Source organism: Rhineura floridana, chromosome 1, assembly GCF_030035675.1.
Source record: "Rhineura floridana isolate rRhiFlo1 chromosome 1, rRhiFlo1.hap2, whole genome shotgun sequence".
NCBI classification, from domain to species: Eukaryota; Metazoa; Chordata; class Lepidosauria; order Squamata; family Rhineuridae; genus Rhineura; species Rhineura floridana.
This window is the reverse complement of record NC_084480.1, coordinates 316,740,111-316,756,501: the sequence shown is the minus strand read 5'-3', so window position 1 is coordinate 316,756,501 and position 16,391 is coordinate 316,740,111. Positions and strand designations below refer to the sequence as shown.

General features: G+C 42.2%; 1 protein-coding gene and 1 pseudogene across 3 annotated transcripts in view; one reads left to right on the top strand and one right to left on the bottom strand.

Annotated features, from left to right (window-relative positions):
* TSNARE1 (t-SNARE domain containing 1) overlaps positions 1-16,391 on the top strand; it is a 647,930-nt gene that overhangs the window by 240,731 nt on the left and 390,808 nt on the right. For all 3 annotated transcript variants that reach the window (XM_061608012.1, XM_061607992.1, XM_061608002.1), the window contains 2 exons: positions 1,231-1,308; positions 12,937-13,006. In XM_061608012.1, coding sequence (XP_061463996.1) covers positions 1,231-1,308; positions 12,937-13,006 — 148 coding nt within the window. The remainder of the gene's footprint in view (positions 1-1,230; positions 1,309-12,936; positions 13,007-16,391) is intronic.
* LOC133375873 (5S ribosomal RNA) lies at positions 14,516-14,634 on the bottom strand (annotated as a pseudogene).

The following is a 16,391-nucleotide window of genomic DNA, read 5'->3' as shown; positions in this document are numbered from 1 at the left end:
GTCATTCCTCCGTTTTTCCCTGAGGTCTTTTTTCCCTTATCAGTGGTTGTTTTTTTTTTAAAAAAAAATGTTTCCAAACACCCCCTCCTTCCTGCTCTTTTTTTCATGCCCCCCCCCCGGAACATTTATCTCAGAAGCCTTCTTAAGTTCTTACATTATTTTCTGTGGAGCTTTATTATTACAGTAACTTGGTTTTTCCCTCTGTTACCCTTCCTGCTCTGTTCCACAGTGGTGGGTTGTGTACGTCTCTAGGAATGTCTCTACTGTACTCTCTGGCTTAAATCCTTACTGTGCAGGTTTCATTATAATGTGGAAGTCCTATAACACTGGTGAAACCTTTGTCTGCAGGCCCCCGCGCTATATCAAGCTTTCACTGTATAAGGAATGTAGCAGCTGTAAAGGATCTAGCTGAAATGTAGTGACAAGTAGATTTTCTGAGAAAGATTAGAGCCCTTGACTTGCAGGGAGGGAGGAGGAAAATAACCCTACTAAATTTCTTCTCCTGAGGCTGCAGAGAAAAAGTTTACTGGGGTTCTAGTATCCATAGCAGCTCACTCAGGTCTTCAGTGGAGGTTCTGCTTTGTGCCCCATCTGAGGTTGTGAGTAACAAAAACTGGAGGGGGAGAGAGAGAGAGAGAGAGAGAGAGAGAGTTGACCTCTCTCTCTCTCTCTCTGTCTCTGTCTCTGTCTCTCTCTGTCTCTCTCTCTCTCTCTGTCTCTCTGCCCCCCCAAAGGTAAATTGGAATATCATTGTTCTCACCTGAAATCCGAATGGCCAAGATGGAAGGCACCACATGACCCTCCTGGGGCACAGAGTTCTGTAGTCCAAGCACCACAACTAAGGTGTCTTTATCTCATATATCCACATCCCACACCTCTAAAGATGGATTATCGCCAGGAAGCGGTCCTATTATGTTTTGGGCTGGTTGCTTCGAGGTTGTTTTATCCCTGTACTGCATGTTTGCTTTGTCTTATCCTTTGTTATATTTTACGGTTTGAGATTTTATTGTTTAACTTCTGATAGTTAGTGCTCCTTGGTGGGCCTGTATTAGGACAGAGAAAAACATCACAATTTTTAAATATGAGAACAATAAATAAGTACATATATATTCCTAATTGAATTGGCACAAGGGAAATATTGGATCCATATATGAAACATATGTGAGCATTATAAGTTGAGGCTATCTGATGCAGCTTGATGTATTAACAGCCCCCTCTCCTTCTTTCCAGCTACGCAGATTGATCCCAATGAACTACAGGATCTTTTCCAGGATACATCTGCCAGCATCTTCCGAATTAATGCCAATGGTGCGTATGTCAAACATGTTGGGTATCAATGTGTTGAGTAAATTGTATATAAAATGTTCAGAAACAGCTTTTTGGACAACAGAATACCATATTTTCCTAGAATGGTACATGTGTAGCATCTTATTTTTCGATAAGATGTAAAAATAGTCCTCCATATGCTGCATTAAAGAGGTGCAGCTATGTTGCACTCTTTGATGAACTTTCTTGTCTTTTTATTTTTAAGGGTTTGTGTATGGGGGGGGGCGGGGGAGATAGGAACATCCAGATTTCTTCTCCAAGGTGCTCCATAGTTCAGAGTAGAGTTGTGTGCCAAATCCAGCTGGATCCTGGATCCTGAAATGAATTGGGCTGATTTGGATTGACACGGGATTCAGTCGGACCAGGTTAAGACATTCCTGAATCTCCCTCGGTAAGATCTGGTGCAACCAGAGCAATCCAGGGGTGTCAAAAGGGAGGCAGTCTGATGACAAAAAGGCAAAGGGGATGCACACGTAGCCTGTGTGTGTGTGTGTGTCATTTGCTCTCCCTGCATGTTGACTCAGGGTTCAAAACCCTGCTAAAGCTTCAGACAGGCATGTGTGTGTGTGTGGGGGGGAGGAGAGATGCTTCTCTTCCTTGCCCCTTCCAGACCACATGACTGTGCAAGCCCCTCCCCCATTGGTTTGGCCCTTGGGTGAGACTGGGGCTGCTCCAAAGTGCCAACGTAGGCCCTGAATTAAATCGGAGGTCCTGCGCACATCCCTAGTTAATAGCTTACCACATTAACTTTAAAAACAGCCTTAACTGCCTTGGTCTCTTTGAGAGGTTGGGGAGAAATATGAAATATTGTCCATATATTTATTTGTTACGTTAGGCCCAGTTTGCACGCAATGCTAAGCCAAACCATGCCTGAGCCCCTGCCTGACACAGCAGCCGGCAGGACCCTGGGAGGAGTGCATCCGATTTATGAATGACATAGGTGGACTGGAAACCTTGTGGAAGATTTGATGGCCTTTTACTGCAGTGACTGGTATTCAGAAACGTGCTGCCTCTGATCCTGGAACTAATATGCAGCCGTCATGACTAGTAGCTGCTGATAAACTTGTCCTCCATGACCACTGCATCCAGAGAGGCCACCCCCCCAAAATGCACTTACATTCCTTTTGAGTCATAGTTGTTTGACAAGTTTCTGTTTTGTCTGTTTGGCTTCTCATTCTTAACAGAGTTCTCTGCTATACAGGTCAGTTGAATGGGGAAAAATATTATTGTTACAATTTTTCTTTGTTGCAGTCCAGTTCAATATTCTTATTAATATCTTTGATAAAAGAATGACGAGTTCACTCGTGGTATTTAGAGACGGAGGAGAATTGTCTTCAGTCAACACTTGGAAGCGAGCCAACCAAATTTGTTCCTCCCAAACCCATCTGCAGATTGGATTGTAATTATCCCTTGAAGTTTTGCACCTTTCTGAATTTTTCAGTACAGTCCTTGGCTCAAATAATTTATAACAGTGTGCATTTTTAGGACATAATATGTTTAGAAATGTGAATACTTAGATAAAATACATATCGAAAGATGTATTCTGTGATAAAATATGTATTTAAATAAATAAATTTCATATGGAAATCTCAGGTTAATGCAAGAAAACAGGACGGAGCTGGCTTATGAATGAACACATGTGAAACTGATACGTACTGGGAATTGACTCATCCATCCATCCATCCCTAACAGTGGGTGAATTCCCGTAGCATGTGGGAAAAGAAGACACAGCTTTCAGTTTTCATTTATCTGTTATCAAGCATTTATATGCCAAACCACTATAAGCAGTAGTGTAGCTCCTTATGAGCATTCATCTGGAAAGATTTGAAACCAAACCAGCAGGCAGTCCCAAGTAAATTATAATGTAGTGAACATAATTTCCACATTATTCTAGAGCTAATAGTCCCAAAGACTAGATCACTGTGCCAACAATGCTTGTTCATATTTAATTTTACCCTGATTACCTCATTTAGTGGCACTGATTCAGATTGCTTTGGAAGACCCAATACAGTTGCTCCTAAACTCTTACTTTAAAGTGACTATATACTTATGAGTAAGATAAAATAGAGCTTTTCAGTTCACTCTCACTATACTCATGCATGAGAGTAGACAAACACATGCACATGGATTTGGAAACAGCTCGTCTGTTAAAAGTGAGGGGCCAGCAAATGGTGAAGCATCCACAGCAGGATTTAGAAGAACATCTAGGAAAGGCCATAGCTCGGTAGCAGAGTGCGTGCTTTGCATGCAAAAGATCCAGGTTCAACCTCCAGCATCTCCAGGTAGAATTGGGGGAAAGCCATAGTGCTTCTGTTTGTACTTCTGAATAGCCGATAGAGATAATACTGAGCTAGACTGAAAACTGTTCTGACTTGGCAGCATAACACAACTCCCTGTGGTCCGACCCTCTCTCCTGACTCACATTACAATGCCCCCACACTCCAGTATGCTATCCGATTTTTCTGGTTGTGTTCTCAGCAGTTGAAAAAATGTCCATACAGAGGCAGTGTGCCAGCATCCCTCAACTTATTTATGTATTTATTTTTAAAAAAGTATATACTGCTGTTTTGTTAAAAACATCCAGTTTACAACACGTTAACCCCCCCCCCACACAGACACACACTAAAAATATAATAAAAACAAAGGCCCACTGTTGCAAAAAAAAAAAGCTTCCTCTTAATTGCTTGCATAAGTCTGGCAGAACAGAAATGTTTTTTCACCAGGAATTTAAAAGTTAAAACAGAAGGTGCCTGCTGAATCTCTGTTGGAAGGACATTCCAGAGAACTGGGCCGATGACACTGAAGGCTTGATTCCGTGTTGCTGTTAAATGAGCCTCACCAGCTCAAGGGATGACCAAAGGGATATAAGGGTTCAGGCGGTCCCTAAGATACACTGGACCTAAGTTGTTCAGGGTTTTGAAAATTAATACAAGGACCTTGAACCTGGCTCAGTAGCAGATGGGCAGCCTGTGCAGATGTTTTAAAACTGGTGTCACATGTTATTGGCTATGGGCCCCCATCAGCAATCTGGCCACCACATTTTGCACCAGTTGGAGCTTCTGAACCAGGGCCAAGGACACCCCCACATAGAGTGCATTGCAGTAATCCAGCCTTGAGGTTACCAATGCATGGACTACAGAGATGAGGCTATCCCTGTCCAGGAATGGTCATAGCTGACAAAGCTGGTAAAAGGCACTCCTAGCCACAGAGGATGCTTGGGCCTCTAGTGACAAAGGTGAATTCAGGAGTACCCCTAGGCTACGGACCTGGTCCTTCAGAGGAAGCACGACCCCATTGAGAACAGGTAACATGCCTATCTCCTGGCCATGAGAACCACCTACCCAAAGAGCCTCCATCTTCCCAGGATTCAAGCACAGTTTATTGGCCCTCATCCAGTCCACTACAGCATTCAGACACTGACCCAGAGCGTTCACAGCCTCTCCTGATTGAGATGTTATGAAGAAATAGAACTGCGTGTCATCAGCATATTGCTGACACCTTGCTCCAAAACTCCTAATGTCTGGATGCAACCCTGAACCACCGTAGTTGAACCACCGTAGTTGAACCACCGCAATGCAGTGCCACTGAATTGTTCCAGGAGGATACCATGGTCAATGGTATCATATGTCACTGAGAGATCGAGCAGAAGTAACAGAGTCGCACTTCCCCTAGTGTCTCTCATGATAAAGGTCATCCATCAGGGCGACCAAGGCTGATTCTGTTCCAAAGCCAGGCCTGAATCCATGATGTATCTAGATAATCAGTCTCATCCAGGAATACCTGCAATTGCTCTACAACCACCTTCTCCACCAACTTTGCCAAGAAAGAGGTGTTGGCAATTGGTCTATAGTTGTTACACTCCGTTGGGTCCAGTGTGGGCTTTTTAAGAAGTGGAAGCAGCACTTCCTGTACGAGGACTGTGAGCATCACACCATCACACAAAGATGTGTTTACTACAGCTGTGATCCATTCAGTCACCCCATTCTGGGTAGCTTGAACAAGCCAGGATGGACAAGGACCTCATGAGCAGGAGGTTGGGCACATCACTGGAAGCATCTTGTCCCCATCATCACACCACATTAACTAGAATTGATCCCACTGGGTTCGATGTTGTATTGGACACCTCGGCTGGAACTGCCACAATAGTAGCATCCAAATCACTGTGGAGCTGAGCAACTTTATCCTCAAAATATTTAGCCATCCACTTAAAGCTAGACAATGTGTGCTCCAGAGATCTGCCCCTCTGGTTAGGAGTGACCAGCTTCCAGACCAGATGGAATAACTCCTTGAAGACATAATGGAGGCAGCAAAGTAGGATCTCTTTTCTGCCCCCCCCCCAAACTATGTGGTAGGCCCGGTTGTAAGCTTGAATGTGTGCTTGGTCAGCTCCAGAGTGAGATGTAAGCTACTCACATTCTAGCCCTCACCTGGTCCATTTCATCAACCACAGCTCCTCAATATACCAAGGAGCAAAGGTGGCTCCACAGCACTGGAGAGGGCCCTCAGGAGCAATTGTGCCGATGGCTCTACTAGTCTCACCATTCCCTAGTGAGACTAGGGCTTCCACAGGATCACCTGCTCTATTCACTGGAAAATCCCCCAGAGTGATCTGGAATTTATCAAATTTCATCAGTCTCTGGGGGTGGACCATCCTAACTAGTCCCTCACCCCTACAGTGGAGAATTGTTGCTCCAAGTAGTTTGACCATGACAATGGGGTGATATGCATCCCACCAATTTCCAGACCATCACCCTCCCCACATGGAGCAAAGACTAGATCGAGGGTAAGCTCTGCTCTGCATGTTGGACCAATGACCATAGTTGCCATGCAGGCCATGAACTCTCAAGCCAGACCTGAGGCGGCCTCGGCATGCATGTTGGAGTCACCCCAAACCACCGTTCTGGGTTCCTCCAACACCGTACCTGAGACAACCTCTGTCAGCTGGGTCAGGGAGGCTGTGGAGCAGCAGGGTGGGCAGCATACCAACAGCATCCCTTATTTGTGTCTTTGGCCCAGCACCAAATGCAGGCCCTCCAGTAATGCTCCAAGAGAGAGGGGTTTCCTGGTGATGTTGTACCAAGTACCCAGCTGGGCAGATCTGGGCTGCCCAGCTCTCCCCCTCCCCAGGTCTCAGCAATACATGCCAGGTTGGCCCGTTCATCCATGATCAAATATGGATCAGCATGGTTTTATTACGGATCAACTGGTGTTCAGCAGTAGAACCACCAGACAGTTTTGGACAGTGGTAGAGTATCCATTAGTATCAAGGGTGTGGGAGATCTCAGAGAGGTGCAAGAACCTATAATCACCCCTCCGATGTTGCCTTCTACCATGCCTCCCTCCCTTGATCACTAATATTGATTGATCAACAACCCCCCTCCTCCAGTATTCTTCCTCCAATACACATAGTATATATAGAAACACTCAATATGCCAGGCTATGCAGACATCAACACACAACAGTTAGACCACAATACAGTCCACCCTGGATATACCAACCCTCCAGCAAAGGGAACAAAACAAATGAGTAGGCATCCCATCCCATTTCTCCACCTGGGGCATAGACAGACTTGGTGCTCTTCAGATGCTAATGGACTACAACTCCCATTAGTCTAAGCCAGCATGGTCAATAGTCAGGGACAATGGGAGTTGTAGTCCAAAACATCTGGAGGCCTTCGGGGAAGGCAATAGTATACTGAAAGACTGGCCTTATAGGCTCCTTCCAACTCTATGATTCTACCGATGGCTGGGGAACAGGATTGGGAGAGTGCCGTTGCACTAATGTCCTGCTTGTGGGCTCCTCAGTAGGCATGTGTTTGGCCACAGTGAGAAGCAGGGTGCTGGACGAGGTTCTTTGTTATGTAACAGTTTCTTCTCTTAGAGTTTCTATACACTGCCAGAGATGGAGTCTCATAATTTGAGTGTCACTATGCATCGTGCTCTTTTCTGCAAATCTTATTGTGGCAGCTACTGAGCTGTGGCATAACATTCCTTTCTGAAGGTCTAATTGGCCCTGACACATTTTTAGAAGCTGTCACATTTCATCTTGGAAATGGACAACATATAGGGACTCAACTTCTGATTGATTTGTGAAGGCCATGTACATAGACTTGGACAAAAAAGAGGGAATTATGATAGGACAGACAAAAGGAAGTACTTCTTTACTCAGCGCATAGTTAAACTATGGAATTTGCTCCCACAAGACGCAGTAATGGCCACCAGCTTGGATGGCTTTAAAAGGAGATTAGACAAATTCATGGAGGACAGGGCTATCAATGGCTACTAGCCATGATGGCTGTGCTCTGCCACCCTAGTCAGAGGCAGCATGCTTCTGAAAACCAGTTGCCGGAAGCCTCAGGAGGGGAGAGTGTTCTTGCACTCGGGTCCTGCTTGCGGGCTTCCCCCAGGCACCTGGTTGGCCACTGTGAGAACAGGATGCTGGACTAGATGGGCCACTGGCCTGATCCAGCAGGCTCTTCTTACGTTCTTATGATACACAGAACACCTCCTGGAAAGGTCACCATCACTGATGATTCATGTTTTCCCCCCTGTATATTTCACGGGGGTGGAGTGAGAAATAACAATAAGAAGACCACAGTTTTAACTGTCCTGTAGCAGTTTGTAAAGCATATGGTGAGTTCTATAGATTGGAAGTTGTGATACCACTTGCGATACCACTTGCCGTCCTGGGCTCCTGCCGGGAGGAAGAGTGGGATATAAATCAAATAATAAATAATTAGTGCTGGTGGCAACCAGTAAATACACTCGCTGGATACAGAAGGTCAGCACCGAGCTAATGCTTGGACAAGACAACAGCAATTCCTGCCAATGGTGGTTCAGGCATTGTAACAGTAAAACTAAGCATTCAGTCATTCATATCCCACCTTTTGAGTTAAAATGCCCTGAAGGCACCTTACGGACGGATTGATTTAAAACACAATAAAAAAAATCAATAACATCCCCCTTTAAATAATGCAGCAGGAAACAGCACAGTGAGAAGAGCAAAACAGTCAAAACAGGAGCTAAAGAACCGAATAAAGGGAACTGCAAATGCCTCTCAAGGCATGAAGAGGACTTCTCCTAGTGCCTACAAATAAGACTGAAGCTGTCAGGTTGTGCAAATAAGGGGAAGAGTTCCACAGCGTGGTACCTCTATACAAAAGACTAATTCTCTGGTGGCTTTGATGTTTAAACTCAGAAAGCACTGCCACAGACTCACAGAGAAGGGCTTCTGACAGTGATCTTAGTTGATGGGCAGATCATACAGAAGAAGGTGGATGTTTGGATACCCTGAGCCCTTACACCAAGAATATTTAATTCAGTATTCTTCAGTGTTAACCATAGTTGTAAACCAGAGTCGGTGAGATCCTAGATCTTGTCTTCACTCTGTTAAGTTGCACTTTCTTTTCTGATGATGCAGGCAATGCATTATAATGAAGTGTGTTGATTAAAGAACACTATTAATAGGCCTCCATTTTTCCCCTCTTGGTGATAGCGTTTTTACCCTTATTATAAACACACCTGAGGCTGAAATGAATGGCTGGCTGCTTACCTTAAATAAGAAGTTTTTCTTGTTCTTTGTGCTATGTTTTAGTTGAAGATATATAATAGAGCAGAAACCAACCACATTATTTTATTTATTATTTATTTTTAAAACTTATATACCGCCCGACTAGCAATAGCTCTCTGGGCGGTGAACATAAATACAATAAAATACAGGAAAATACAAAAGCATCACAATCTAAAATCAAATTTCACAATCTAAAAATTGCATAACTAAGATCAAATTACAAACATTGTTAAGTACCAGTGATTTCCGTTGGAGAGTTAAGCTGATCCTTTTAATATTTGAAAATGAATGAGACTTAAAGTGTTTAATTTTCACTAGATTGTACCCCATGGGATTATTAACATTTATAAAATAGATTACAATTAAAAGTAACAAAACAAACCAACAGAAAAAATGAGTTAGTCACTGTGGTGTTTTAAATTAATCTGAAATATGATTAATCTTAATTCTTCCAGCATCATATCTCTATGCTACCAATTTACGATCAACCTTAATGTGAAGTTATTACATGTGTGTGAGCCAAAATGTGAGTGTTTACTGGAAAGTGCCTTATTAACATTTGTGAAAGCTACAAAAGGATTCTGTGATAGAAGGAATCTTCAGGAATTAGCAGGACTTGTTGATTCTTTAACCTGATGCGAGAGCTTCTCCAAGGCGATGTGCAACCATTGATTAAGAGATGGAATTTCAGCGGACTGCCTCGTTTTCACAATCTCTATTTGCTTGCATAGAGAATCATTCCAAGGCCTAGAGCAGGAATGGGGAACTCATTTTAGGCCACAGCCCACATTCACTTGTGGCCACAGTTCTAGGGGCCACATGGCCAATAGCGGAAAGGCCAGAGGCTAAGATGGATGTGGCCAGAGGCAAAACGTAGATGAAACAGTGGTTGTGTCTCTTACCTTTGTACAGCACAGAACATTCTAGTTACACAAACGTCAGAAGCTTCTGCATCCCCACTGTACATACCTCTTGATACAGGCATGTTGTGAGCACTGTCACAGTTCAAGCACACATTCCAGCCAGGCAGAAGCATTTGCAAAGGGTGCAGTGCAAGGTGGGTGAGGTTGTGTGACCTGGGGGGGGTCCTCGGGGGCCAACAGAGAGTTCTGGAAGGCCGGTCACATTTGGTGCCTGGGGCTGACTGTGAGGAAAGACTGCTGTTCCCCCTTGCCTTCTCTGCAGCCAAATAGCTAGACACAAGGTGGTCCTAACTGAGGTTTGGAACTCATGTCCTTGTCAAACTCTAGGAAAGTGAAGAGTTAAGTCCTGCAGTCCAATGCATACTTTCTTTTTTTAAGTTGTTATTCAACAACATTAAAACAGCCCAGAATATGCTCAGAACAAATTTTGGTTTGTACCTGAATGTTATTTGTGCAGGGCTACTGAGCTGTCCTTGGAACTTCACGATGTCTTGAGTTCACACATGACTGCAAGACCTTCCTGCTTGCCGACCCCTTTCCACTTGGCCTGGGAGGGTGGTTGCTCTGACCGACTGCAAGAGCTATTAAAGCTGCTATTAAACCTGAAGCTGCCAGAGACCATCTTGACTGTGGAGTGTTATTTAGGGGTTTTTGTTGGGGCTAAAATTTAGTTCTGCTGATCAGTTATTTTTTGCTGTTATTGGGATTATGTTTTTGCATTTTATTGTTGCACCTTATTATGAATTATAATTGCATTGATTCAATTTATTGTATATTTCTTTTTTTTCAATTAATTTTTATTCAAATTTTCAAAATCAAGACAATACAAAAAGAAAAACACAAATTAAAACTAATACAACAAAAAGAAAAAAAAAGAAAAAAACTATTGACTTCCGATTTGTCGTAGTTCAGCTATAGGTCTATAATATATAACAAACCTGTCTCTTGATAAATTATAAAATCACCTTCCTCCAGCAGGTGGTTGAGATCATGGATGTACAAGAAGGGACTTTCTCTTTAGATATGTTTCAGAAAATAATGAATGAGATCAAGCTAACAAAACAAGAACTCAGAGATAACAGACAAGTGATGATAAGTGGATTTGGCGAAATGAGACAGGAGCTGAAAGAAATTCAGGATTCTATGAGAAAGGAGAACAAAGATAAATTTGGAAAATTAAAAAAGGATGAAAGAAAAATTAAAGGGAAGGTTCAAGCCCTGGAGATTGGATTAAATATGGTCTTGGAAAAAGATTTGGATTTCCTGGCTGTGATGGATCCTGGAGACAAATATTACTGTTTGGAATTCAGCGCTGTCCCTGAAGGAATTGGTGAAGAGATTGGAGATAAAGATATCATCGGTTCGAAAAAATTCATGGACTGGAAGGATTTGATGGAACTTGAAATGGAGAAAGTTTACAGAATTAATTCCTGTTTTGTGACAATGAAAAACCCTTCAAGAGATGTGCTAGTGCATTCTGTAAAAAAGAGGAACAGAGATGCGGTTCTGCAACAATACTTCAGTGATACGTTCGGAAATGATGGCAAGAAAATATTTGTGATGAAGGAAATCCCTATCAGACTCTTATTATATGACTATGACAGCAAGATTATTGGGTGCGTAAAGATGGAAGATGGAAGATGGAATCAACACAGATAAAGGAAGAAGAGCGATTTGAAATTACTGGATTTAATAGACTTGAAGAGTTGGATTAATTGACATGTCTATCTAGAAAAAAATTGATGGACATATATCTCAAGGATTGGAAACTTCTCTTTGACTTTTTGTAGAAGAATAAAATGATATGATGTTAATGAGATTTGATACCAACTAAGATTCAATTTATTGTATATTTCTTAAGATGTTTTCTTTAACTTATTTTTGACTATGTGAATTTTGTTTTGTAACAGTGAATTACGCAACTTTTTAAAAATTTTGTGAGCTGCCTTGAGCATAGATTACTACGGAAAGGCAGCATACAAATAAACAATGATGATGATAACTTCATAATATTATTTATTTCTGGCATGTCTACCCTCTGCCTTCCACAATAAAATGTATAATCAGGGTAGAACAGAACAATGAAAAAAAAAAGGTTGCTTCGGAAGAGGTACTCTATGATGATATTATGTGTAACCCGTCCAAATTTTGCTGGCATCTCTACTCTAGATTTATTGAAGATATTTTTTCATCTCTCTTTCTCAGTCTGAGTGGCCTCACCTGTCAAAAGGGAATACTTTTATATTCTTCACATTGCTGTTTCACCTCTGTGAAAATTCAAAGCAAGTTTTGATAAGGGGAGAAAAATCATGCTCAGGAGAAGCATCTGGTGAATGTCTAAGAAAGAGATGGGCATCCAGATGACGGTGGTACGTGTGACGCCCTTCCCTGGCTCTCCCTGTCAGGTTCCTACCTGCTCGTGGCTACTGCCTTTCACTAGGCACCACCAGGGACTCCACCAGTCCGGACTGTCCTTTTTTATGGTTTCTCTCTCCGCTCTAGCACAGATCTCAATAGATAAATATAGATATTTTTATAAAATAGTAGTTCCCAAACTGTGGCCCATGGACCACCAGTGGTCCATAAGCTTCATTCTGGTGGCCACCTGCTGCAAGTCTGTGAAGAACAAGTGCACTTTGAATTCTATCAAATTCATATTGATAGAATGGGGGGTAGCAGAAAATCTATATTTGAGTTGTATTGTGTGTTGCGATTTTTATCGTATCCTATTTATTGTATTGAGTTTTCCTTGGTATGCTTTTGTACTGTTATCTTTATTCTGTATATGTTTTTGAGATATTTCTTTTCTTTTTTGTAAGTCACTTTGAGTTTCATTTTGGAAAAAAGCGACTAATAAATGTAATAAATAAATAAATAAATATTGTAATACAGTAAAAGGCAATATAAGAAATGAAAGAAGCAACAAAAATGCAATTAAAAATCACACAACACATTATAATTGCTACAACTGGCAGAAAAATAACAAAGTGGTCTGCCAAGACCTTCAACAATGTTCAAGTGGTCCATGGGGAAGAAGGTTTGGGATCCACTGCTGTAAGATGATGATGATGATGATGATGATATGATGATGATGATGATGATTGTCTTCTCTTCACAGTGACTTCTTTGGAAAGGAGCCTTAAGTCCCTGGGTTCACCAAATGACACACCGGAACTGCGTGATGGGCTGTGAGTCTCTTTTAATGTGACTTGTGCCTTTCCGTTGTCCTCTTTTCTTGCCTTTTCTCTTCTTTTCTCCCTCCTTTTTTCAGTTCCTCTTATTGCTTATGTTTGTTTCTTGCAACATTAAACTCTATTATTTTATTTAATGATGTGGTACTCCTTGGTGCTGCTGTGGAAAGTATACACTGGACTTTCTGATACATCATTTGTAGTTTGGGCTGTGGGAAAATGGTTAATACATAAATGTCTAAGGGATGAGCATTTGCAGGATTTTCTTTGGGGGGGCAGCAAAGTAAAGCATTGAAGGGCAGGTTAGAGGCAGGGGTGTAATTATCTGGGGTCTCGGAGAGTCTTAGGTCCTTTATTTCTTTGGGAGCAGAGTCCCTATGTCTCTAGCATCCTATGAGCCAATTAGCACGCAAGGGGAATGTGTTAGCCACTGAGAAGTCATCCAGGATCTTGGGGTTTCTTACACCTCTTACTTTTTTGGGAGCAGGGTCCCTATATCTCCAGCATCCTACAAGCCAATCAGTCTGAAAGGGGAGACTGTTAGCCACTGAGAAGAGTCTTCTAACATGCTTCCTTGTCCTTTTCTGCTGATTGGTGAAAGGAATGAAAGGAGATGAGTCAGCCACAGAGAAGACTCTGTTCAGTACCTAACACTCTTCCCTTTCATGCTTATTGGCTACTAGGGACATCTGTTGTTGTGGGAGAAGGCATTAACAAGGTTCTTATTCTCAACTCAAAAAAGAATGGGAGGGGAAGAAGCAATAAGCAAAAAAGGGGGGAAAGAAGGGGACACGGCTATAACTAACGTGGACCCTGTACTTCTGAACTGGCCACTACACTACTGGTTAGAGGAGGTGGAGGAGGGGGTGCCTTTACATTTTGCCTCATATCTCAGGCTCTACAACTGTTTCCCCCCCCATTGCCTCCCCTTGAGGACATCCACAATCTAAGGCATCCATATTCCTCAGAAAGACATTAGAAAAAGGGTTCAATATGATAATGTCTTTATACAAATCTGTGGTGTAGCTACACTTGGAATACATATATATATATATATGTCAGAAGCAACTGCCCTATTAGGAAAGCTTACTGCATCTAGGCTATTTACTGCATCTAGGCTATTTATTTTTATGTATTCATTAAATTTATATCTACAACATCTAGGTTATTTATTTTATTTATTTATTAAATTTACATCTCACCCTTCTTCCCAGAGGTGTCCAGGGCAGCAAACATACAAAGAATAAAACAATTAAAACATCTGAAAAACAATTCCAGTACAGATGCAGACTGGGGAAGGACTCTACTTAGAAAGCTTGTCGGAAGAGGAAGTTCTTCAATAGGGATTGAAGAGACACCAGAGACAGTGCCTGCTTGGTATTTGTTGTTGTTATATTCCTGCAAGTTCATTACGACTTATGGCGACCCTATGAATCTGTTTTGGATGTATTCATGTGGTTTTCATGGTAAGAGGTATCAGAGGTGGTTTACCATTGCCTTCCTCTAAGCCTATGGTGCCCGGCGTTCCCAGGCAGTCTCCCATCCAAGGACTAACCAGGCCTGACCCTGCTTAGCTTCTGAGATCAGACAAGATTGGGCGTGTTTAGGGTAGTATGGCCGTAGGCGACCACCAACTTAGATGACTTTAAACAAGAAATAGATGAATTGATGAAGGACAAGGCTATCAGTGGCTACTTGTCATGATTGGTGTATTGCCTCCAGGTTCAGAGGTACAATGTCTCTGAATACCTGTCACTGGGGAACACATCAGCCTCACAACCTGCTTGTAGGCTGCTTGGCCATTGTGGGAAACTGGACGCTGGACTAGATAGACTTTTAGTCTGATTCGCCAGGTTTCTTATGTACCAGGTGTGATTAAGAGCATAATAAGGTCCATCTAGGCCTCAGATTGGCCAGACAGATGCCTATGGGATTCCCACAAGCAGACCCTGAGCCCAACAACACTTTCCCCACGTTTGATTCCTGTCAACAGGTATTCAGAAGCATACAGCCTCCAACACTGGCGGTAGAACATAGTCATCATGGCTAGTAGCCATTTTTAGCCTTATCCTCCATTAATTTGTCTACTGCTGGGAAATCACAACTTGAGCTGCCCTATTTAAGTTTGCCAGTCAAGAGGATGTCGAAGCTGGAGGCTGCCCCAGCTCTGCCTTTGGGACGCTGGGGGAGGACACCACATCCATCTTGCCCACCCACCGACCCCCAATCTGGGAGCCAGGTGTTGTGTTACATACAAGTTCAGAGATGGTGAACCTGTGGCTAAGCAGATATTGTTGGACTCCACTCCCATCACACCTCACCATTGGCCATGTATTGGCCAGGCAGACGTTATTGCCCATAACAACTAGGGAGCCACATGTTTCCCATCCCTGTGCTAAAAGGACTGGGTCCTTGTGAAACTCATAGGATGGGAAAAACTTTTTTTTCCCTATTCCTTAAAAAAACAAATCAAAAATCTTGTACACGACTCACTCCACCCAAACTGTTTGCCTGTTTCTCCTTGAACATCCCCTGATTTAGAAGGTATTTAGGGAATAATGGGGAAACATTTGGTAGCTTGATGGCTTTTATTGTTCACGTATTTAAATAGGGTTTAAATTACATAGTAAAACCAGCATGTGTTTTAAGTCTGTACACATTTCTCCTTCAAAGGACACACTGATGGCGGGGTCAAGACAAGAATAAAGACAAGAAAAACTTTACAAGAACATTGTTTAGTGGGTTTGTCTGTAATTTTTGTTTTGAAAATACCCTGAAATTTAATTTTGTATACCATATACACATGTTGGCTTGTGTCTAACCACGTCCTACTCAAAGTAGAGCCATTGAAATTAATGGAAGTAAGTGAGTCATGTCTATTAAATTCAATGGGTCTGCTACTCTGAGTAGGACTAACATTGGATAAAATTCATTGTCCGGTGTCGTGGTTGTGTTCCCAAATCAAAATAAACAACGTGAAAGTGTGATACATTATTTCTGAACCCATTTTAACCACACATTTCACTCCTAATCAAGATGAAGAGATTGTGCAGAAATCTAGGGCACCTCCAGATTGTCAGTAGTTGTGGAAAGGATTCAAACACATTCTGGGAAATTTAGGTGTGCTTAATTAAAGCAGATTAAAGCACAACATATCTACTTTTTAAAAAGAAAGTGGGTTTCTGTAGTTAGCAAGGTGACGGGGAAATGCATTGAAAAATATGTAATGAACAGATGATTAATGGGAAGATGCACACCCTGAAAGCAAAACAGGATGTATGCAGGATGAATGCTCTTTGTTGTGTAACCTCCCTGGAAACAAATCAGATCAAAGGCACAATAAATACCAGATATAATCACAACATCCACATCAGTTTTGTTA